Here is a 25,665-nt window from a genome sequence, read left to right on the forward strand (position 1 = left end):
TTTATTGTGAGCGTTAAGCAAACAATTGATACATTTACATAACTGCATGCAAATTAATTGAAAAATAAATGGTTGAGCATTCTGTAATGAGTAAAGATTTTTAGATATCAAATAGCAAAGTACATGCAAAGATAATCTGGTTACAGTAAAGTTAAAAACAGATTTAAAATTGTAAATATGTGTGAGACACATTCACAATTGTGAAAATAGTAAAGCCAAAGTATCAAATTAGTATAAATTATGAATGCTTAGATCTATTTTTTAACAATTTATGTTCAAAATAAACAGCTTTTCAAAATAAATTATGATATTTCCTAGAGTGTGTGCTGCTTAACAATGATATGATCTTCATAAAAGAGACTAGATATAAATAAGTAAGCAATCAAACTTTAATGTATATCTCAAATTGAAATAGAGTGTCAACTACAATTGATAATAGATTATAAAATTAAATTTTAAAATTATAACTTTCTTATATGTTTTTATTCTTTATCAAATGAGTTATCCAATAAGTCATTTGTAATTTTTTTTTTTTGGAATGTTGATATTGTGTAAAAATAAAACTTGTATATTTGTTTTACTTATCTTTATGTTGTTTTGTTTTAGATAGCAATGTTAGGATTTGTATAATTTTAAAATTATTGAATAAGTATTAATAAGTTTAACTGAGTTTATTCCTGATATAAGTAGTGAATTCAAAATAATGCATTTTACATCAAGTAATATGTTGTATAACTATCCAAATGGCAAATACATATTGTTTTCTTTATAAAAAAAAATAAAAAATAAAAAATTCCATGTGAAAAATACGGGTCAACCCGACCCAACCTGACCCGACCCGCAACCCGATTGACCCGAACCCGTTTTCAACCCGCTTAAAATGACCCGTTTTTTGACCCGTGACCCGTTTGACCCATGACCCGATTGACCCGACCCAAACCCGACTCGACCCGCCCGTTTTGCCATGTCTACCCTTAACATCCAAAACATTGAGGACCCATAGAATTATTAGAAGGTTGACTTACTTTTTCTTTAGGTTTTTCAGTGTTATAAACCTTGGTGGGATCATTCCTCCTAAAATTTCTAGGTTCAGCAATGTTATTGCCTTTTGCCCTTCTGTTATTATTCCTAAGAAAATTTCTAAAGTTCTTGGCAAGATAAGCAATTTTAGTAGCAAAGAAATCATCATCAAATCCACTCGCCTCAACATCATCAACAAACTTGAGAGCCATTGATTTTGATTTGCTAGTCTTTGGTAGGTCCAACTCATAGGATTGAAGAGATCCTACAAATTCATCAACAGGGATCGAGTCCACATCCTTGCTTTCAGTGATGGTTGTCACTTTGGATCTAAAATCTTAAGTTAAAGATCTAAGAATCTTCCTAACAATTTTAGGTTGATCATAAATTTCACCCAAGTTGTAAGCAGAATTAACAATATCATTGAGTTTAGCATAAAATTCATCAAAAGATTCATCATCAAACATCCTAATACTTTCAAATTTAGAAGTTAATTGCTACAACTTATTAATTTTAATAGCCTTTGTGCCTTCATGCACAGTTTGGAGGATATTCCAAGCAGTATGAGTAACCTCAACATTAGAGATTCTCTTAAATTCCTCCATAAAAACAGCGTTAGAGATAGCATTCATAGTTTTACTATTGAACGCGACTGCTTCTTTTTGAGAAGTTTACCACTCACTAACAGGAGCAGTGGGCTTCTCCCATCCGTATTCAATGGAGTTCCAGACTCTCTCATCAATTGATTTCAGGAAGGCTTTCATCCTTACTTTCCAATAAGCATAATTATTTCCATCAAAGTGAGGTGGAATGACAAGAGAGTGTCCGTGTTCCATGACAACAGGGGTCAAGGATCAGCTCAAAGATCAAAAGATCTTCCACAAGAAAGCAACCCGCTTTGATACCACTTGTATGTTTTTAGACCCCTTAAAACACAATTGGATTAACTTAGTTAATTAGCCAAGTGATTACTTAGTTCAAATTTCAAATCTAGGTTAACACAATCATATAATCATATCAATGTAAAATGCGGAATATAAAGAACACAAAGATATGATGACCCAGGAAACCAAACCGATAAAAATCTGGGGAGGATTTAACCTAGCTATCCTCAAGGTAAACCTGAATCCACTATGAAAGAATTGAATTTGTACAATAGGACTTAGACCACTAACATCCTATTGCTACCCACCAGTAGAAACTTACTGACACGACCATGTGCAAGTTTCGAGACCACAGACTCCTTCTTTCTTGAATTGTCTAGCAACTACAAGCACACTCGCTTGTGTTTCTTTAAGCTCTTTAATGCAGCAATTGAAACGATTACCAAGTTCTTCATATAGTCTTGAATCTTGGAAACCCTAAGTATGTGTGAAGGCAATCACTTCTTGATCTCACAAAAGATTCACACACACAGCATAATGGACAACCAAAAATGTGGTTAGGGTTTTCCCTTTTATACTTAAGACAAAACATAAAACCCTACACATCATATGGGCTTGGGTTGAGTTGGAAAATTCTGCAGAAAAATATTCTGCCCGTGTTTCGATTGATCCTAATTTTCAATCGATCGAGCCAGACAAAATTTCACAATAAATTCTGCATTAACTCGATTCCAACTTTATATAAAACGCATACACTTTGAAAAAAATCTAAACAAGACTAAAACTTGTTTTGATAATGGTTTGCCAACAATATAAATTAGAGTTCTAATACATTAGTTCCTAATCCTTAGAACCTAACATAGCTTTTTCCAAAGGGTTGTGTTAACACCTTTTGACAATTTTTTTGACAACTTTTTCCTTTTTTTTAAGTGAAACCCAAAAAGGGAAATCTTAACAAGCACTTAACTTTTCCCTTTTCCAAATTCCCAAAAACACATGATTATTTTATACTTATTTATACCACATTAGAGCATTCTCAATAAGAATGCTAAATGCTATAAATGCTAAATTTTAACATCAAGTTTGTAAAAAGCACCAAAAAGCAAGTTACAACAAACATACTAAACTTAAAAAAAAAAAAAAAAAAAAAAAAAGCATTTGAGCTATAGTGAGCTTTCATCTTTGAAAGCTCACTGTAGCTCCAATCTTTAAAAAAAAAATATTATTATTTTAATGCTTGTGGTGGAAAAGGTGGTTTGTGTAGTTTTTTATTATTTTAATGATTAGTTTATATTATTTTAAACGAAATGGTAAAAAAATAGAACTTTTGATGTTTGATGTATTGTAAAATGAGTTGTTAAAATTAATAAAGTGACTTTTTGAGATGCTAAATGCTAAAATTTTTAAAAATTTTGATGGGAATGCTCTAAACGTAATAACACCCTACTTTTACATTAAAGAGTGTGGTGGGCAAGAGCATCCTACTTTTAAAGCAAAATAGTGAAAGTATTAAACTATTAATCATGTAATGGTTTGTCCTCAAAAACTGGCCGCAAAAAACATTCTTTTGAGGATTAGGATTGATTAATTTTACCATAAATATATAAAGTCTTAAAAGGCTTTTCAAAAATAAGCTTTAGGCCTAAGCTCCTTTAGTTTTAAACCTATTCTTTGCAGAATCTCTATCAATTTTTAATGTATCCCACTAACAGTTCTCGAAACCCAAAATATCCATCAATGCAAAACATTAAAAAGATTCCAATAAATTAACAAAGTCCCAATAAAGTAGACGAATTTGTTATTGAAATGAACAAGTATTATGTGGTCCTTTGAAAGAGAATATAGACTCCATTAATATAGCTCAATAATGTATAGCCACAACATGGTACTCCACAATAGCATCCCCAGAGGCAAGATTGAAAAAATGTGTCTTTGCTTGCACAAATCTACGTGCTAATCGAAAAGCACCAGTCTCATCTATAATTGGCATCTCACGATTGGATGAAACGCTGCATTCTTGCCCAAAATAGTGAGAGTGCTACCATTGAATTACCCAACTGTGAAAACAAGGTTCCTGGCCTAAAGTAGGCCTACTTCTTGTTGGCCAGCTGACCCATATAGACCTTGAGCTCGACCCACAAGCTTAGAGGTGGGTTCAGGCCCTTCTGTTAATGGGTCATCAAAAATATTGACTAGTCCAAACAATGTGGGTGATTTCTTAGTCATTGATGCTTCAGCTACTTCCACTGCATTTGGGTTTTTTCTTGATACAGTGTCAAGGAAGAAAAAGTGGAGCCTAGAGACTTTCTCTTTGGCATGAGTTTCAGCATTCTTCTCCCATAAGGTTATAACAATTTCAAATGTTTTTAAATTTCTCTGATCACCATACATTTATACATAAATCAATCCTAGAATATCAAAATCAAATTGAGCTATTTACTCATAGTTCACACCCAGAAGAAATATGCACTATAACAAAAAGAGAATAGTCGCAATTGAAACTTTAAATGCTATTGTTTATATGGCTCAAATCGAGTTAAGATGACCAAAATTTGGTCCAAGTGGTACCTCACAAGGTACTAAATACCTAAGGGTTGAAGGTGGATGCAAGTTTAGGAGGTCAGACGGCAGTATACGATCATTTCTAACCAATACATACATATATATATATATATATATACACACACACTTAAGATGTGTGCTGTATGTATCAAAAAAAAAAAAAAAAAGATGTGTGCCGTAAAATATACATTTATTTAAGGCTTAAATCCTCAATTGTCAAATTGGTCCTTGGAGTTTAATTTTTAACAGTTCAGTATGCCATTTTGTTAAAATAAGTCAAATCGAGTTCTTCCATCCAAATCTATTAGCAAATGAAGCCATTTAAACATCATTTATAATTTTTTTTTTAAATAATACTAATAAAAATAAATAAATAAATAAATAAAGCAAGAAGAGGAAAATCCCACAACCAAAAAAATGACACATCTAATGTATTTAGCCAAAAAAAAAAAAAAAAGAAGAAGACTTTTAGTCTTTTACAGGTTATTGACTTATTTCAATTAAAAAAAAAAAAAAAAGAGAGGAAAATCCCGCAACCAATGCAAGAAATTTTCAAATCTTAGTGTGCTTGAATGATTCTTTTTCTTTCGGCATTTTGTTTCATAAGAAGAATGACAAAAAAAAAAAAAAAAAATGGCAATTTAAGACTGTTTAGTCAATGGAAAGTGCAACAATGAAAACTTCCAATTTCAAGAAAATGCAATCATGCAGTGGATGCTCGAACTACAAGGAGAGGCCTTGGACATATATGGTATATGGGATTGACCATATTATGACTATCGGAACTCTCTTTGGCACATAGGACATTATCAAGGGTGGCTCAACATAATTTGGGGCCTAAAGCAAAAATTATATGTAGGGTCTTTAATATGTAAATATTAATTAAACAAAATGATTTAATACTAATCAAATCAAGGTTAATTTGACACATTAAATACATAATTTGATGAATAATAGTAACTAAACTAATATTAATTTCATACCAAGAATTGAATATCCTAGTTGAACAATATATATTAATAAAAAGAAAAAAAATATTTTATGATTAAAAAATATAATTTATTTTGGATATATAACGATGCATAGTTAAGTAAAGTTGTGATATAATTTTTAAATTTTTATCTTGTTTTTAAGAGAGAGATAGATATTCTTTGGTGTGTGGTTTTGTAAGATATCGGTTTACAAAAATTAAAGTCTTAAACTATTAGAGAAGATTAATCTATAATTGATGATTTAACACATTTGCAACGTTTTTTGAAACATTTTAGGATTTATTGGTCTCGTTTTTTTTTTTTTTTTTTTTTTTTTTTTTTTTTTTGAGACGAAACTGTAGTAGACTTTATTGATTGAAAATCACCTTATACAATGGAGAGGAGAAAAGAGGGGCATTTTTCTAAGTAAACAAAGACCTTCTCGTTCTCTTTTGCAACACTAGTAAAAGCTAGAGCAGGACAATTACAATTTAAATAAACACTAACAAAAGAAAAAGTACATGAAACTTTAACAAATAATAGAAGTATCTTCTCAAGTCCAAGCAGTTCTAGAGGACAGCTTAAGCAAGGAATTTTCATGGAGGGTAGTTTGGTTGAAGAACAGCCTCAGTAGTGGAAATTAGAGCTTTTATACACACCTCCACGACTCTCTTTTCTGTAGCTACCAGATCATCTTTGTCAATACTAGTTTGAGTAGATGGAAGACGTTTATTAAATGCAGATGATAGAAGTGCACCTTTAGGTGTGTTTTGAGCAAACACTCCAACCTCCCGAAGAGTACGTTTCCACGTTCTCAAATTTTTGCTGACAGGGATAGAGCTAAGAGAAGAGTCGGTTGTTTCACCCCAACAATTTGAGTTTGGAACATTATCAACTACATACATTTCACAATCCTCATCTTCTATAGAAGTTGCTTTTGATGTGGCAATCCAATTCCCATTAGCTAGTTTCAAATTTTGTAGAGTTACGGACCCACCCCTATCCACTACAAGAGACTTATCATTATCTCTACCCTTCTTCTGTACACCTACATCACAAATAGAAATTCCACCCCCATCTTTATCACAAGTCTCTTGTGGATTTGGCTTATTCAAAAATTCTCCTCTATCTTGATCACTACACTTCTCTAAGTCAGTTATAAAATTTGAATTTGAATTTGAAATAGGCAGCCTTACTTCCAAATGAGATGAGCTGTTATCCCCATGAATGTAGGGATCAACCTCTTCCAAAGCCATTGTACCCTCATCATCCCGAAGAATCTGGTGTACCGTTGCCTGAGCAGCTAGTCCACAGTTTCATGTGTTTCCGGAGAGTTTAAATCAGTTGCCGGCGAAACTTGTTCCAAATCGCCCCCAGAAACATTGGCATTGTCGTCTACCTCTTGGTTGTTTGGCACTGGGGTAAGAATGAAGATTATGCTGTGCAGAGCCTTGAATCTTTTGTCTCAATGTCACTGCTCGCATCCCATGTCCGTATTGAAAATCCCCATCCTTCGTTGATAACCGCCTTGTTTTTCTTTGGGGACATTCCTGTTCATTGTGACCGAGAATACCACACCTATAACAAAAGATAGGTAGTCTCTCGTACTGAAAAAAAAAAAAAAAAAAAAAAAAAAAAAAAAAAAAAAAAAACACCATACAACATTTTGCAAAATCTTTCCCCGCATCAAAGGTTTGGTAATTTCTATATTCACTCTTATGCGCAGGAAAGGACCCCATCCCAAACCACCACTTCGAGTAACATCGACTGTGACTATGTCACCAATCTCATTTGCCAATCGACTGCCGACATCTCTGTTCATGCTTTTAATGGAAATATTAAAAACACGAATCCAAAATTTGGCATCACTGGGACTAATATCAAGATGGAACCTTTTCAGAAGAATGAGACGTTTATTAAAAGACCAGGGTCCTTCAGCTATAATCTCCTCCATATTACTCTCAAAGATGGCCATGTATAGGTTGTTTCCCACTTCAGTGATTGAAACCCCACTTGAGCAGCGCCACAATTGTCTGACAGTAGCTTTAAAAGCTTCCTTATTGTAATCTTTATTGATCTGAAGTTTACTAGAACACTAAACTGAGCACGCTTTTGGGAGTATGCAACCTCCTTCGATTTAATCACCATTTCAACCCCGTCCTCTTCCGATAAACGAAACCTCTTCCACATTTCCTCCACATCCGATTCCATTAAAAAATACGAATAGAAAACTATCCACCAGAATAAAATAGCCCAGACACAAAGTAGGGCTCAAAAAGCAGAAAAGAAAAAGCAAGAAAAACCTATACCACGGCTTGATTGACAGACCTAGAAAGGTTTAAATCTTGTAAGAAACAAGTCATAATAGAAAAGAAAAGGAAAAATACACTGTAAGCACTATATTTGTAGCATCATTAACATCATTATTAAAAAAAATGCACAACCTTTAAAAAATACATATATATATATATATATATCATCTCAAAAAAAAAAATACATATATATATATATATATATATGATTTTATAAAAATTTGAGTCTTTAATCATATGAAGCACAGCCTTTTTCCCTAAGGGGAATTTTTTTTTTTTGGTGGGGCCTTAGGCCTAGGCCAAACTTGCTAATGCCTTGGGCCAACCTTGGACATGACTGACACCAATAATTTGAATGGCAAATCATTTGATCCATATAATACTAATGGATTCTTGTAACACCAAAATGCAGAATTTTGCCATATTGTACAACCACAAGAGCATAAGGTTAATCCACCTTAAGAACTTTTTTTTTTTTTTGAGAAATCCACCTTAAGAACTAATTCCATGAAATGAGTTTTAAAATACACCCCCCCCCCCCCCCCCAAAAAAAAAAAAGCTAAAGGTATAGCATTACAAGATGAAACAAATTAATACTGCAACATAAGCTTTTATTTCAGCCTAATTAAAAAGATAACAATGGGCGGGAGTTTGAAGATGAGCCTACACCACCGTCCAAACCTGACATTGTTGATGTAGAAACGGCATCCCATTGCTCGTACATTTCAGTTTTGGCATATTCAAACTCTTCATGGTTTTGCTGAACATTAGGAGTTTTTTGCAATGTTTGGACTGCCTCCAATTGCATTGCAACTTCTTTCATTGTAGGTCGTTTCTTCCCTTTCATATTCAAGCACATTTTTGCAAGGTTTGCAACTGCTATGATTTCTTCTTGTTTAGCGTCCTTCATAACTCGAGCATCGATAATATCAAACAAAATGTTTTCCTCCATTGAATGAATGAAATATGTGGCTAAACTTCTGCATTCTTTTGTCCTTGTAGAAGAAATCGCTTTTTCTCCAGTTAAGAGCTCAACAAGAACAACACCAAAACTATAAACATCACTCTTTTCTGTAAATTGACTTGATTGGAAATACTCAGGGTCCAAATATCCAAAAGTGCCTTGTACTACAGTGGTTAGGTGAGTTTGATCAACAGCAATGGATCTTGAAGTCCCGAAATCTGCTACTTTTGCTCTATACTTATCATCTAAGAGAATGTTTGTAGTCTTAATGTCTCGGTGGTAAATGGGTGTAGAAGCTGCTGAGTGTAAGTAGAAAAGAGCTCCTGCAACTTCTGTAGCAATTCGTAAGCGCATATTCCATGTTGCTGGAAATTCCTCATTTTGTTCATAGAGATATTGGGATAGAGTTCCATTAGGAATGAATTCATAAACTAGTAGAGGAACTTCTGTCTCCAAACAACAACCAAGTAGTTTAACCACATTCCTATGGTTAATTTGTGAAAGGATGACAACTTCATGAACAAATTCTTCAAGTTTTCCTTCATCAATTACCTTGGACTTTTTTACTGCAACAATTTTCCCATCTATTAACATACCTTTATAAACAGTGCCTTGTCCTCCTTGACCAAGAATTCTATTCACATTGAAATTGTCAGTGGCCTTTTCCAAATCCTTTGAATTAAACAATTTGGTGGTTTTCTCAACAGTCACTTCACTTGAAGACAATTGTTGTTGTAATAATAAACCACCATTTCGTTTGAAGAACTTCTCCTTGCGCTTAATATTCTTCCTTTTTTTTACCACTTTGTATGACCACCATCCACCAATAAACAGAAATAATAGCCCAATGCCTGTGCTAATACCTGGTTAACACAATGAAATGAGAAAGATTACTCCTAGTAAAGCTTATAATAGTGTTGAATAAAATAGAGACAACTTCTTCGAACGCCAAACAACTTCTACGAACTCCAAAAGGCTAGACAAAAAATCCCGTGACAAAAGTATGTAACTCACATTGACAAGTAGTAATCAAAGAGAATGATACTGATACACTAAAAGTGGATCATAGATGGAGGATAAAAGATAATAGAAAAGAAGTTTAGCCAAAAAAAAAAAATGATAATAGAAAAGAACGAGCATTAAGATTTAAAGGGTCCAACATACCTCAAGAGCCAAGACCAATCGAAAGCATATAATAGTTTTGAATAAAATAGAGACAACTTCTTTGAACGCCAAAAGGCTAGACTAACTATTTCGTGACAAAAGTATGTTTACTTGCATTAACAAATTGTAATCAAAGAGAATGATACTCTAAAATTCTTGGAAAATTTGTCGAACAATCGCATAAATTCTTTCGAGTTTGCTTTTGGGTCATCTTCATTTTTTTTTTTTTTTTTTTTTGGAGTGAATAAAAACAACTTGTGGTCATCTTCATAATAATACCATTTGTTAGTAACTAGCTGGTTTGTGGACGAAATGTATAGGAAATGTTTAAAAATGACTTGGTTCAAGGGAGTCACCCCTAAAGAAGTATTAAAGATGTAAAAAGAGACAAAGGGGAAACAGTGAGCAACAATTGGGTTATTATTCTTCATTCAATATTATCCCTATGCCTTTACCATTTGGAATTCTGAACTCATTTGCCTATTTCAGGTAAAACTTTTTTCAATTATTGTAGATCTCAAAGAGGGAAAAAGGACATACCTATTATGATAATTTTGTTGCGAGACTTGTGATCTAAAACTGGATCACAATAGTATCGCCCAGGAACATTTACACAGTGATATCGAAGATCGTAAAAATTACATAATTCGAGATTTGTGCATTCGTCAATATCTGACATAGTGGCATGTAATAACAAACACAACATTAGAACAAATGTTCAAAATTATCAACAATAAAACACAACAATGCAACATGTAGTAATTATTTCTAAAAAAATAAACATGACAATGCAACATTGACATTCATCCAAAAAGTCATTTCTGCTGCATAATACTACTAGTTAGTAGTCACTAAATTGTTTATGTAATGCCCTTTAAAGCCACTTTACTTCATATTTGTTGTGATTAATTAATATTTTAAAAAATCATAATTCCATTCATATTGAAGACAATAAATGTCACCGTATATAAAATGTTTCCTTTTCATTGTCGTATGGATATATATTTTTCTTTTGAAGTCCACATGAATTACTATCTATTCACCCAAAAACGTTTTCAATTAAGGAAAAAATTATAAATAAATCTAAATTATGTTATAACCTTTTTTTAGAAAAAAGTAATAAATGTTCATTCAAAAGGATAATGATTTGCTAGAAGACCATTTTTGCAAAAAGCTAATATCAGTACAAATTAATTAAACTGATTCCTCCTCTTCCATCCTTTAACATCTTTTTTTTTTTTTTTTTTTTTTTTTTCTAAGAATCCCCTTTACACCCTAACATTTTAATTTTATTAATAAGGACAATTTTTAAAAAGACAATATCACTATTTCAAATGGCTCATCAATAATTTTGGAAAAGAGAATATCGATCATTACTTAAATGACTCATCCTCTACTACTTCTTTAAATCTTTTTAATTATTACCTTTTAATGAGAACAATTATGAAAATGAGCAAACCATTATTCACTTACCATATTTAAAATTTCACTAATAACACATTATTTCTTTGGTATAACTGTTTTTTAAGGGGATAATGGAAGGACACAAACATTTTCTATACAACATTTGTTTTGCACATAGTAGAGGGTTGCATGGCAAAACAATTTCAGACATTTCATGAAGCCATGGTAAGCTACCTATGGACATTTCTACAAGCACTTGCAGTTCTCACACGTGGAGCAAACTCTTATGGCCTGTTTGTAAGTTTAAAAAAAAGGAGAGGGAGTAGAGTAAAGGGAGGGAGAGTAATTCAATTACCTTGTTTGAAAGTTTTTTAAGGAAAGAGGGGAAAGGGTTTGGAGAGGTTTCAACTACCTCTAACCTCTCATTTTTAATTCCCCAAAATTGGAGAGATTTGGAGGGAGAGTAGTGTAGATAAATTATTGACCAAATAAATTCCCCAATTTACCCTTGTTATATTAATTAAATTACAAACTGATATTAAATTAATTTGTAAAAAGATTGTAGGGAGCATTAGCGAAGAGTAGTTTGTAACGTAATTTTTTTTTTTAATGCTGCACCAATTACATGCACCAAAAAATTCTTCACTACATATAAATTGTTTGTAACGATACAAATTATACTTTTAACAAAAAAAAAAATTAATGTTAAAAAATTAATGACATGCACCAAAAAGTTTTTTTAATGCTGCACCAATAACATGCACCAAAAATATTAATTTGTAATATTAAAAATTTTTAACGTTAAAAATTAAAATTTGTAACGTTACAAATTAATGACCCTTTTACAATATAAACTTTTAACGTTACAAATTATATTTCAAAAAATTGACCGGATTCAGTTTGCATTACTTTTTTTGAGAAATATATATTCTACAATTAATCAACTACTTCTTGAACCTTTTTTTGGTCAGTAAGGAGTAGCAGTGAAAAAAAAAAAGTAATAATAGACATAATTATTTTTTTTGAGACAAAAAAATGGGGGTGTTTATGGTTATATTAAACCCCCAGGCAGAGCACACACGCTTAAGGATGTGATGTCTACCAACAGACTCCTGCTGGTAGTGAGAATCGAACCTAAGCATGTTAGGCAGAGCGAACAAATCATACCCAACGGAGCCAAGCCCCCGTTGGCAATAGACATAATTATTTAATCTAACAAATTAATCATATTAATCATAAGCTGATGTTGCAAGTCCATTTTCAAATAGGGGTAAATTTGTCTATTTAAATTATTTTCTTTCATTTTCATTCTAATTTTAAAAACATCCAAACAAGAGGAATGACTAATTACTCCCTTCCCCCTTACTAATTTTAAAAATATCCAAACAAGGTGGAGAATCATTCTCCTCTACTCTGCTCCCCTCTACTCTCCTCCCTCTCTAAACTTCCAAACAGGCCATTAAGGACTTCGAACTTGGAAAGGAGAATTGTGACACTCTATGCTTTCTGTATTGTTTCTAAGACAATTTGGATAAGGGAAGTCTCACCAATTCCAAGTGATACTTGGTAATTGTTTTTACCTAATTATGCAATAAAATTCTATCTTTGCCATTAAAAAAAATAAAAATAAAAAAATGTTTTTTTTCTTTTGTTACTTTAACTTGTAATTTCATGAATGCATCTTTATTTGAAATTTTCTGTTTAATTTGTAGTATAGGTTTTTCATTTTAATATAACTTTATAATATATTTGAAGGTATTTTTTTATTTTTTTTTAGGGAATTTCTATGCAGTTGATTGGATTTCTTTTTGTTGTATTTGATTTTGCCTAATATTTGTTTTACTGGTATGTTCTATGTTAGTTTTTCTCAACAAAAAATATATATGTTCTATGTTAGTTATATTTTGTTCTATTTTCTCAATTAATGACCATGTATATATCAAATTTGTTTCTAGTTTGCTATTTTATATAGAGTATCGCATTTGTGGTTGTATTATACCTATTACTTCTTAAAATGTCTTTAATCACATATTTTTATAAATTTACAAATATAAGCAACTCATGCAAGCAATGGAAAATGAACATCAAAATATGTTTTGAGTACAAATCTAATTATAAATTTCACAATGAAGAAAAAAATTTCTTAACCTTAAAAATTTTAGGTAGTCCAAGTAAAAGGAAAAAAAACTATCAATAAACATTGAAATCTGTATTGAGCTTAAATCTAATTATAAATCTCATGGCGTCGACAATTTATTTCTTTTAATTTAAATTACTAATTGGTTACTAATTCATAGTTATATAACAATAATAGAATGTGTTTTTTTTTTTAATTTTTTTTTATGGGAATAATCGAATATGTGTTTGTTCATCTATTTTAGGGAATCTTTACAAGAATACATCTGTTACATTAAGAATTTTGGTATTACTCTCAATAATTTTGAAAAAGTCTATGGTTGCAAAATTTATAAATTTTCAAATAGATGAAACCGTGCAAAGTACAAGTCTATAACTAGTATAATATAAAAGTTGGATCCTCAAGCTGGAGGATACATACAGTGATGAAACGTGTTTCTTTCTCAAAGCATACAAAAATATCACATGTCATTTCTTCTAAATTAATTTTTTTTAAATGAAATAAATTTATTCTCTTGGATATGGCTTTTAAGGCACTTTAATTCATATTTGTTGTGATCATTCATGTCAATTTTAAAAGATTTATGTCTTATTTTTCATTTTTTTGTAATAACGTAAAATGACTACTACTATTCCTCTTTAAAAATTGACTTTTGCAGTTTGCACTACCCTTTGATTTAATTATTGTCATTTAGGATTATTTAAGTTTTGTAATGCCCTTTTTTTTAATTAAAAAAAAAATCTGTTAAGGTTTTTTTTAAGGCATTTTTTCCACAATTATGGCACCTACAAAAAAACCAAAAGAATATCCCAAAATTTACTTTTAAAATAAAAACTACCAGAAAAAGTTACTCTGCATTATAAATTTATAGTACAAAGAACAATTGAAAAGAGTAGTAAAAAAACAAAAATTGAAATGATAAAAACCAAGAATATCACAAAATTTACTTTTAAAATAAAAACTAACAAAAAATAGTTACTCGGCATCTATATATTTATAGTACAAAGAACAATTGAAAAGAGTAGTAAAATAATAAAAATAATTGAATGCAAATTGGGCTCTTCAAATCTATCATATGTTAAGAAATTATTACTACATTAAAATTAATCTTCTTTGTTTGCTCTTAAATGTGCACTAACCCACTGACTAATCCTTAAATTACCCCAATCATTATTTTATCCATTTTTCAGTTACAATGGTTTATATCTTAACATTTAACATATGAGAGACTCCAACGGATATAAGACTTTAAACCCACCTAGTCATGTTTCTCCCAAAATAATAATAATAATAATAATAATAATAAAAAACCCATATGGACATAAATGACATTATTAAATTCCTGTAGTTGCTAATATAACTGGAGCATCTCCCAAGTATAAATAGAAAATTTTCTAATGCTAATAGAACACAAAAGTGGAGAAGAACAAAACTACACAAAAAATATTGGTTATTAAGAATTTATATCAATCTTCCCTAGATAGGTAAAAATATTTCAATTTTTTTATTTCTTATTTTAAACCAAATTTCATTTGCTATTAAGAAGTTTTTAACAATCTTCTTACGGTAATCGGCTATTTGATTTTGAATTATTGATGCAATTTACAGATCCAAAGAGCATGATCATCGTTTGAAGATAGATTCACACAGCTCAGCTATATGGTCTTATTATCTTATACCAAGACAAACACTCCTTTTTGTTTTATATTTCTGATTTACAGGTAAAACTATTTCAATTATCTTTTTTATTATTCTTAACTAAATTCCATTTGCTATTAAGAAGTTTAACAATCTCTCCTTAAGGTAATCGATTATATTATTTTTGAATTATTTATGCAATTTTACAGATCCAAAGAGCATGTCCATCGTTTGAAGATAAATTCACACAGTTATATGGTTTTATTATCTTGTACCAAGATAAGCACTCCTTTTTGTTTTATATTTCTGATTTACAAATAAGTCTCAATATCTATGTTACATAACTAAGGTAATTTTTTTTAATCTAGATTACAATATTTATTTATTTTTATTTTTATTTACTTTGATCACTATTATTCTACTTGCAAAGTGTAGACAGAACACCAAGACTAAAGAAGGAAAAAAAGAAAAACACGCTAAGGCTAATATAAACAAAGAAAAATCAGTTTTTTACAAAGAAGTGAGATCCTGCACCATTGTTCAACAACGTAAATTCAACAAAAATGGCCATTAAGAGATAGAAAATGGGAACAAATGCTTTTAGAATATAATTAATTTCAGTCAAGTATATTATCAATAGTACCACTGAAACATCAGCAAAAGACTAGATCCAAAATTATCTTTTCTACAAAAAAAAGTATTTCTTAGATTCATAAATATTACGCACACAACTTGCTGATTAAGAAAGACAAAAAAAATAAAAAATAAAAAATCAATGACAAAAATACAATTTACAACAACCAATTATTTTCACAAAAGCCAGTTAGACAATATATCTAATTAGAATCTTCTTCGTTGTTCAATCACAAGCTATGAAAAATAGGGGGAAAATAGGTAAAATAAAAAAATAAAAAAATAAATAAAAAAGAAGAAGGAAGCACACAATAATAATCAATTTTTTCCTTTGTAAAAAAAAGTACTATTATTATTATTATTATGGTGGTGGTAGAAATCTCCTACTTCCTACCCGAACACCTCTCTTGCAATTTACAAAAGCCAACTATATTCTTGCATTAAAAAAACCAACTAAAGGTATATATATATATATATATATATATATATATATATATAATAGAATTTTCTTTTGCATTTAAGCACATGCCAAAAAAAGGGAATAATAATTGTTACTTTTTTTTATAAACCAACAACTAAATTAATTCATTTTATGGTCATTTAAGAATTAATATTCTCTCGTTTATTTATTTATTTTTGAATAATAAGAGAAATAATACTCATTAGTATACTAGACTTGCATGTAGCAAAAATATAGCAAAAGATTCCATTGATTGACCACTTGATTTTAATAGTAGTAATATCTCTAATGGAATAAATTCTAATATTAAAACCCATAATGGTCTATAACATACATCATTTATATATAATTAAGCGTCATAATAGTGGGTTCCAATTAGTTCAATTGGTAAAAATTTTGAATATTGAATAAGAGATCTGAGGTTTAATTCTTGCCTACATAAAAAACTGATTGGTGTCTTAATTTGATGATAAAGAGCTATATCATTAGGAGTAGAAATTATAAGTTGAAACTCTCTAAAAAAAATAGCATTACAATGAAAAAAAAAAAAATTGTATAAGGTTAGTGTCTCTAGAAGAAGAACCAGACTAACCCAAATTCTTTTTTCAATATTATCACTCATTTTAAAAATATAGCAAAAGATTCCATTGAATATCACAATAATATAAAAGAAAGTTAGAATCTCAAAAAATATTATTATATTTATAATTACATGCACTTGGAACTGCATCAGCAATGAGTAATATTCAGTGATCCTCCCACTCCCACCCAATATTATAATATCATGTATGAAATCAATCCCAACCAAGCCATCCTAATTAAATAAAAAATTAAAATACACCATCACTACATTCACAATATGATGGAAAAAAATAAAATTAGAATCGATTTAAACCATTAAAATTGCATTAAATTAAAATGAAACTATCATGTCATTATACGTATTTTATGGTTGAAGAGTGTATATATATATTTACACTCAACATAAATCTTCAATGCAAGCCTTATTATTCCAATCAAAGGCTATATCTTGTGAGGTATGGGAGGAAAGAGTCGGGGTTCAAGTTTATAGAAGGGAGCTTCACACACATATATAGTTAGATTAGGTTGAAGTAGAATTTCTATCTTTTATCCAAAAAAAAATATATATATATATATATATATATATATTATTTATTGCAAGATGCATTATGATATTTACAACTTATATTTAAAAAATAAAAATCTTCATACTTAGTTTCACCTGAAAATTAAAATAGACCAACAAAAAATAATAATTAAAAACTTCTCAATATAATAATAAAAATTATTTTAATTTGTTATATTTACAAGCTTAAACAAAAAAAAAAAAAAAAAAAAAAAAAAATCAACCGTGCAGTGTTAATAACTAGTTTTTTTTAATAAAAAACAGTATATGATGTGACAAGTTCTATAGAGAGTATAAATATAGGAGATTTTATTGGAAATTTACACTTTAATTTAATGAGCTATGTATGACATAAAAGTAATTTGAAAAAAAAAAATACATTAGTCAACTATATAAATGTATTACATGTTTTTAGTAAAAATCTAGGGGGGCATTATTTAAATTTATGTCCAATTTTTTTTTTTTTTTTTTATACCAAAAATACAAGAGGGTGGGAGGATTTTTGAAAAGTCAAACCCCCCACCCCCCCCCCCCCCCCCCCCCTTGCCAACAATGAGGGAATTTCAAAGGTAGAATCCTTCAAGGCCTAAAGGTTAGGATAGTAAGCAAAGTACAAGGTTAGAAGGAACAGTTGTTTTTGAAAGCTTGATGAGAATATTGCTAAAGAAAGTGGCAATAAATTATTTTAAGCAACGGGTGATGAAATTAATTCTCCTATGGCAAGGATTATAGTATACACTTGCTAAAGTTACATAAACCATGTTAGGATAAGAAAGAGAGAGGCATAGGTTTCAAAAACCTTAGGGTTTGTTTGGTAACCTTTTTTCCCCCTTATTTTCTGTTTCTAAAAATAATTTTCTATTTTTGAGATTAAAAAACTTGTTTGGCAACCTAAAATGGATAGAAAATAAAAACTATTCTCAAAACTCAATTTGTGAAAGAAACTGAGAATATGCAAAAGGCTGTTTTTAGTTTCTAATTTTCAAAAGTCAATAAAAACACGTATTTAATTTAATAAATCTACCTCATTTAATGAGTTGGCATTAGAAATCAAATCCTAATAACAACATATTTTAGTATTTTCTATTTTTTTCTTCAAAAAACAATTTTTTAAATTTCAACTAACCAAACATGTTTTTTATTTCAAAAATACAAGAAAATTGTTTTTTCTTTATATTCCCAAAAAACAAGTTTTTGAAAAAAAAAAAAAAAAAAAACTATTACCAAACATAACTTTAATGTTTTGAATTTAGCAATGTTTGCCAAACAAGATGGAGGGTCATTAAGGACATCCACATACTAATGTACCAACTATATATAGCGAGATACTTCTTATCATGCTCAATTTGGGATTCAAAGCCTCAAATTAATCCATCTTATATTTTATGAATATCCGACTTCCTGTGAAAAATAGTGCTACAAATTTTAATAGTAGAGTTTTAAATGCTATTTCGTGCCTATGAAAGCGAATTTGGTGCGTAGAACCATCATCAACAACCCTGTTTGTGACCACTGCAAACAAGTGCCAGAAATAGCGCTACAAGCCCTATAGACATGCCTAGAGTTTGATCGATATGGAACCAGCAAAACCAAGTTCAGTTGCACCCACCTAGCTACAGTCCCCATTAGATTGCCTTTGTGGCGAATGATCGACTTGTAGAATTTCTGGTGGTACAAACCACCTGTTGGCCTCATCCTCCAATGACATGGATTCAATGGAGACCTCCATCGTTGGGTGTGATAAAGATAAATTTTGACGCGGCCATTTTCTCAAAGGAGCACAAATCAGGGATTGGAGTGGTGTAATAACCGCCTTGATCAACGATAGTACTTTCTTGTCCTCTAATGGTTTGCTGATTGACGATGTATGGTTGGGTGCTAGACTTTTTACTCAATTATGCTACTCTCATGTTAAGAAAGGAGGTCAGGTTACTCATAATTTGGTTTGATATGTTTTATGTATTTCAGATTTCGTAGCGTGGATGGAGAATGTTCCACCATATTTCCTTTCTATTTTTCAAGCTGACATTGTTGGTTTTTCTTGATGAAATGCATTATGTTTTCCCTAAAAAAAAGTTTTAAATGCTACTTTAAAAAAAAAAGTTAAATAATATTAGAAACCTTGTAAAAATTAAAATAATTGTGTAACTGCACGGATCTCCTTTAGGTGTTGAAATATAGAAAATAAGTTTATATGATACTTAACGAGAAATATGGATGAAAGAATTGGTGATGTAAACGGAATAAAACTTAGGGGTAAAATCCAAATACCCCCAACTTCCCCAACTTTAGAGGTAAAATCTAAACACCTTCAAACTTTAGAGACTAAAATTTAAATTTAAAAATTTCAAGTTATAAAATTAAAACACTCCCAAATTAAAATTCAAATTCTAAAAATTTAAGACGTAAAATCCAAATATCCCAATACTTTAGAAATGTAATTTACAATTTAACCTACTTTAAAATTTAATTTACTCGCAATAGTCAAATGCACATTATTCTCATTCACGAGAAGGTTTACTTAAGCTGAAAGTTCAAGCGGAAATTGAGAGGGGAAAAAGGGCTAAGACTCCGGAGGATATAAGGCATGTTGGTTTACTTATTTCATTAGTCCACTTTCTATTATAATAATAATAATGATAATAATAATAATAATAATAATAATTTGGTAAGCTTAAAAAAAGGAAGAGAAGTAGAAGAAATAAATATACCTTGTCAAACACCTTTTTTTTGTCCCTAAGATTATTAAACATTTTGGTTTACTTATTTCATTAGTCCACTTTCTATTATAATAATAATAATGATAATAATAATAATAATAATAATAATTTGGTAAGCTTAAAAAAAGGAAGAGAAGTAGAAGAAATAAATATACTTTGTCAAACACCTTTTTTTGTCCCTAAGATTATTAAACATAATTTTTGACAAATGATGTACCAAAATAAAATTTGGAACTTTCTCAAAAAAAATAAAATAAAATAAAATTTGGAACACAATATTTGTCACACATGCCCTAGTTGTGACACAAAAATATATCTACAGACTTTGATATACCCAAAATGAAATTTTGTGACAACATCAAGATTAATTAATTTAATCATTTTTATTGGTCTATGAAAATGAATCACACATTTAATTTATTTGTAAATAAATAGAATCAATAGAGTGCGAGAAGTTTACCTTGACATCCATCAACAAGGTAGGGATTTCCTTCAAAGCCGTGGTCGCAAGTACATGTAAAAGTCGTACTCATATTACCCAATAACGAAGAACCATTTGCAAGCTGACAGGTTGAGTCAGATGAATTAGTTTCCATTACAAGAGAAGATAAGGATTCATTTATTTCCCAATTTAATACCACAGGAACTTGAGACATTTTTTTGACTTCAATGTGGTTTGTTAAATTTTCCTCGAACCACTTCTGATCTACTAAGGAGCCATAATTGCAATCTTTGGCACTTGTAAAATTTCCATACTTTCCCGATACATCTGCGGTAAACACATCGAGATCTGAAGGGATTGTTGTTTTGCAACAGTCGAGGCCATTGCAGCTGCTGGCGTTTGAGTGTATGGCGTCTTCATAACAAACGGACATGCAGCCACCAATTGAGCCATCACTGGATCGAAGAAGAGCCAAGTTGCCACAACCCATGGCAATGAATATGTTTCTCGATTTTGAGAAAAAAAAGGGACTTGATGCTAAGCTCACATTTGCTGCGCTCTCAGTCGCATTCTTAGTCTCATTCCTAGGACACCACCATGACATAGGATAGTTGACGCGAAGTGTGCCTTCTAATGAAATGTCCAGCACCTCCAGATCTAATCTTCTCAAGAAAGGCTTGGGAGAGCCAAGAGTGTTGTTGCAACCTATCGCAAACCAATCGTCAATGTAGCAACCAGGTTCAATTCCAAAAGGGTATGGAATTGTAACGTTCCCACAAACTGCTGCTGCTCCACTACATGAACTGTTTCCCAAACCCACCGCTTTTGTAAATACATTCATTGACCACAATAAAACCACCATTCCCACCGTCATACCCATATCTCTCTTCCTCGTACCCATCTCTCTCTCTCTCTCTCTCTCTCTCTCTGTGATGATGATGATGAGTCTCAGTGTGCAACAGCAAAGCCAAGCCCTGACTTCTTATGATAAGCCAAAAAAAAAATTCTAGATATTTCTATGGAAATTGCATGAAAGACCGAAGTCAACATGGAAGTCAGCAAAAATCTAGCAGCCGATAGTGACGAGTGTGGCTTTTAACTTGGAAATTAATCCCATGACCTACAAGACTGTCGGTAGCTTTTAATTTGTACTCTCTCTCCTATGTATGTTGTGGTTAAGGGCGACTGTAGGTTGGATTTGACGGGTTAGTTTTAGTTTAAGAAAAATAAAAACTTAAATTTGATACTAGATAATAAACTAACTAAAAATGAATATATATATATATATATATATATAGAGGCGTGTTGACTCAAGTATTGGTGGTTTAAAAAACTCAACCCACCACCTAACTTGATTTATTATTTTAATAGTTGAATATGCCCTCTTGAAAATTAATAGCATATCCGTACCGGGGTGATACAGAGCAAAATGGGTAAAGTAGTTTGGATGAATTGAGCGGATTGTTGCCACCCTAGTTGTGGCTGATATTATTGGAGATCACAAACTTTTAGTTATCTTTCAAATTTGAGGTGATTTTGATTTTGTTGTCAGCATACCCACCTCTCTCTCTCTCTCTCTCTCTCTCTCTCTCTCTCTCTCTCTCTCTCTCTCTCTCTCTCTCTCTCTCTCTCTCTCTCTCTCTCTCTCTCTCTCTGATGATGATGATGAGTCTTTGTGTGAAACACCAAGGCCAAGCCCTGACTTCTGATGATAACCCAAAAAAAAAAAAAAAAAAAATCTAGATATTTCTATGGAAATTGCATGGAAGACCAAAGTCAATTCTTATTGTCACGCCCTAAATCCAATCAAGAGTTTTAAGCATGTAACAATAGCCACATACTTACAAGGTTTCCACCTTATAAGCAAGCAAGGCCTTCAAAGAGCATTAATATACCTCAACAATTGACATATTAGATCAAATCCAATTAAGTACAAAAGTTCAACTATATTAATAATCTTCCAACATCACAAAGAAAAATAGACTAAATCTTTTAAGACTAAAAGTTTAAACAAATGATAATTTTTAAACATAAAAGTCCAAATCTTATTCCAACAATTCCTAAACTTCACTTATACGCACATCTCAGCGAAAGCCTAAACGGCTAAACACATGCTACTCTTCCTGATCAAAATCTGAAAAGGGAAAAAGGGGGGGGGGGGGGTTGGGAGGGGGTGAGTTGACAACTCAGTGAGTAACTAAATACCAAACTAGTTGAAACAAGTATATAGATTGACAAAATAATATAGATTTATGAGATAAAAATTTTTTACATATGTCAAAAGTTATAATATACTATGAGTTTTCAAAAATAAACTAAAGAAGTTTCATTGACTTAAAATAATTTATAAATTCAAATATATTCACATTCTTAACAATCTTACATATTTATGATTATGGTCGTACTATATCTCCATGACTAGGCATCAGAATCAGTAGAAACGAGTTTCGTACTAATGTATATTCCCCATTAGCTGGGTTCAAAAACACGATAGGCTCGTGATGTCCTAGATAGAATTAGTTTCGTTATTAATGAATAATCCCTATTAGCTAGGTATCAAAGTCAAAACATAATCAAATTGTCCAAAATCATATATATCAATCTGAGTTCAAACAAATATATATATATATATATATATATAATCATATATTCAGTAATCAAATATATTTGTGATAATCTTTTATTCTTTACTTTAAATTGGTAATATATATATATATATATATAATCATATATTCAGTAATCAAATATATATTGTGAAATAAATTGTAACAATTATAAACAATTTTCAGTAGTTAAGATACAATAGTATAAGCAAAATAAAACCAATTAGGATAAGGGTACTTACCTCAATTAGCTCACCACAAAAGAACTTCTCCCTAATACTTCCTCTAAAATCCTTAAATATCATCTGAAACAATTTTTCAGCTATGAAGCACAGGTGTGAGTGCGGATGCGAGTGTGAGACTTAGCAATTTTTTAAAAAGTAGGATGCGGGTGTGGCAATTAAAAAATTATTAAAAATATTTTTATTTATATTTTCTATATATTGCTAAACATATTTTTTTTATATAATGATAAACATATACCATTTTTTTTTTTTTTTGAAATCAACATATACCAATTTAAGAGTAATGGTAAACATATATTAATAAATTTAAAAGCATATTTTTATGTATTGTTATAATGTTTACACAACCCCAATTTTAGCCCAATAACATATTTATAATACTAAATTATTTTCCTTCAAAAAAAAAAAAAGTAATGAGGTGATAAAATCAAAGTATTAAAGAATAATAAAAACGGATAGGTAAAGGTGATAAAATCAAATAATCAAAACCTGTATATTTACTGTTTTCACAAGTTCCAACATTTTCTATCTTTTTTTACTCTTCAAGTCTTCATCTCTTATACCAATACACCTATTCAAAAATCTATCCACAACTTTCTATCCACAGTGTTATCCTTATCTCTTTTTCCTTCTCTATTTTTTTTTCTCCCTTCTCTCACAAGGCCACATGAAGCAAAAGAATGGAGGCCGACGACATGGTGGAGGCCGGTTTCGGCCGAAATCGATCTGTATTAGCTATTTCGGTGCCAATTTCAACCGAAATCAGGCCGTATCAGCTAGCATTAGGCCATATCGACCATTTCAATGCTCGTTTCTGCCAGAATTGGCGCAAATTGGCCGGAATCAGAGCCAAAAAAAAAAAAAAAAAAAGGATGCCTCACTGACGTGCGATCAGTAGCATCATGCACCCCACGTTGCATTGGGTGCAAGTGCGGCGGCCCTGAAGCCACACCCATGCTTTCTAGTTTTCAAGCACCATTTATTCAATAATCAAATCATTTAAGAAAACTTATAATGGTATCTAGTCAAAAAAGAAACTACTAAAAATATCCAATAATTTTTCACTATTATCTCACATCAAATATCTAATAATAGTTGTGGTGTGCTTTTGTGTTAGAACCTCTTTCCCTCTCCTTTGTGTGTGTGTTTGTTTCTAAAAAAAAATCTACATATTTATAATATATATTGAATATATATTTCCTTTACGTTTTGCTACTAGTAGTTCTCAAGGATGAGGCCTTCATATAGGGCCGGCTGAACAGTAGATGTAATTGATGCAATTGCTTAAGGCCCTCAAATAAAAGAAGGCCCCCACTTGAAATATATATATATATATATATATGTGTGTGTGTGTGTGTGTGTGTGTGTGTGTGTGTGTGTGTGTGTAATATTTATATATATTTTTTAATTACAAAAAAATATTTTAGTCCTTTTATTGGTCAATAAAATGCATTAAAAAAGTCTCATTGTATCTTAAAATACAAAAAATTAAATAGGAAAAAAACAAAAATAGCCAAACTTCAGCTAACAAAATTAAATTTTAAGAAACAAATTCATTAACTCATTCTTAAAATATGTTAAAATCAAAATTAATACTAGACAAATTTATTAATAATATAACATAATTATCTTGAAATATATTAAAATAGAGACTATAAATTTTTAAATCAAAAGAAAAAATCTTTTATGTTTCTACCTCTTGCCTTTTTATCTATATTCTTCCCTTCTTTTTCTTTGTGTTGATTCTTAATATTTTTCTATAAGCTCATTCATTTTAAGTTATAATTTTTAATCTACTTAATTGACAGGACAAGGACAACACATGAGTCTTGATTCTTAGATGTTTTTTATAAGGACAGTCATTCATTTTAAGTTATATTTTATAATCTACTTGGTTGACAGGACAAGGACAACTCGCTGAGTCTGCACTTAATTTTTTTTTTTTTTGCTGAAACTAAGTTTGGTCTTACACTTGAACAATCTGCTCACACTCCACAGCACTAATGCCTCTGTACAGTGACAATGCACACTGCACAAGGTTTGATACTAGATAAAATAACAGGACTTAGCACTGCAAGGCACAGTGCAATTGTTGAGAATATAATATTTTATAATCTAAAAAGTGGAAAACAATTTTAGGCCCCCACCAACACAGCTACAAACTCTCTAATCCACCCACACGGGCCACACCTAATATATACCCACTCAAATTAATATATACTTTTTAGGCAAATTTTTATTTTATCAATTATTATTAGCTATTATACCGATTAATAATCTGATATATATTATACCAATTCATTTATATTTTAGTAATATTAATTTATTAAATTTTGTAATAAATTTAAAAAATTTAAAT

The 25,665-nt window shown here is 30.7% G+C and overlaps 1 protein-coding gene across 5 annotated transcripts in view; it reads right to left on the reverse strand.

Moving 5' to 3' along the window:
- LOC126705497 (wall-associated receptor kinase-like 22) overlaps positions 1-25,665 on the reverse strand; it is a 117,329-nt gene that overhangs the window by 70,601 nt on the left and 21,063 nt on the right. Inside the window, exons 1-3 of one of the 5 annotated variants that reach the window (XM_050404549.1) lie at positions 20,477-21,522; positions 10,418-10,549; positions 9,310-9,576 (exon numbers count right to left, since the gene is read on the reverse strand). In XM_050404549.1, coding sequence (XP_050260506.1) covers positions 9,310-9,576; positions 10,418-10,549; positions 20,477-21,359 — 1,282 coding nt within the window. In that variant the 5' untranslated portion in view covers positions 21,360-21,522. Of the gene's footprint in view, positions 1-8,304; positions 9,577-10,417; positions 10,550-20,476; positions 21,523-25,665 lie in introns of those variants that run through there. The other 4 variants (XM_050404548.1, XM_050404552.1, XM_050404553.1 and 1 more) reach the window with 4 other exon arrangements.

The sequence above is a fragment of the Quercus robur genome, chromosome 11 (genome assembly GCF_932294415.1).
Source record: "Quercus robur chromosome 11, dhQueRobu3.1, whole genome shotgun sequence".
Lineage (NCBI taxonomy): Eukaryota > Viridiplantae > Streptophyta > Magnoliopsida > Fagales > Fagaceae > Quercus > Quercus robur.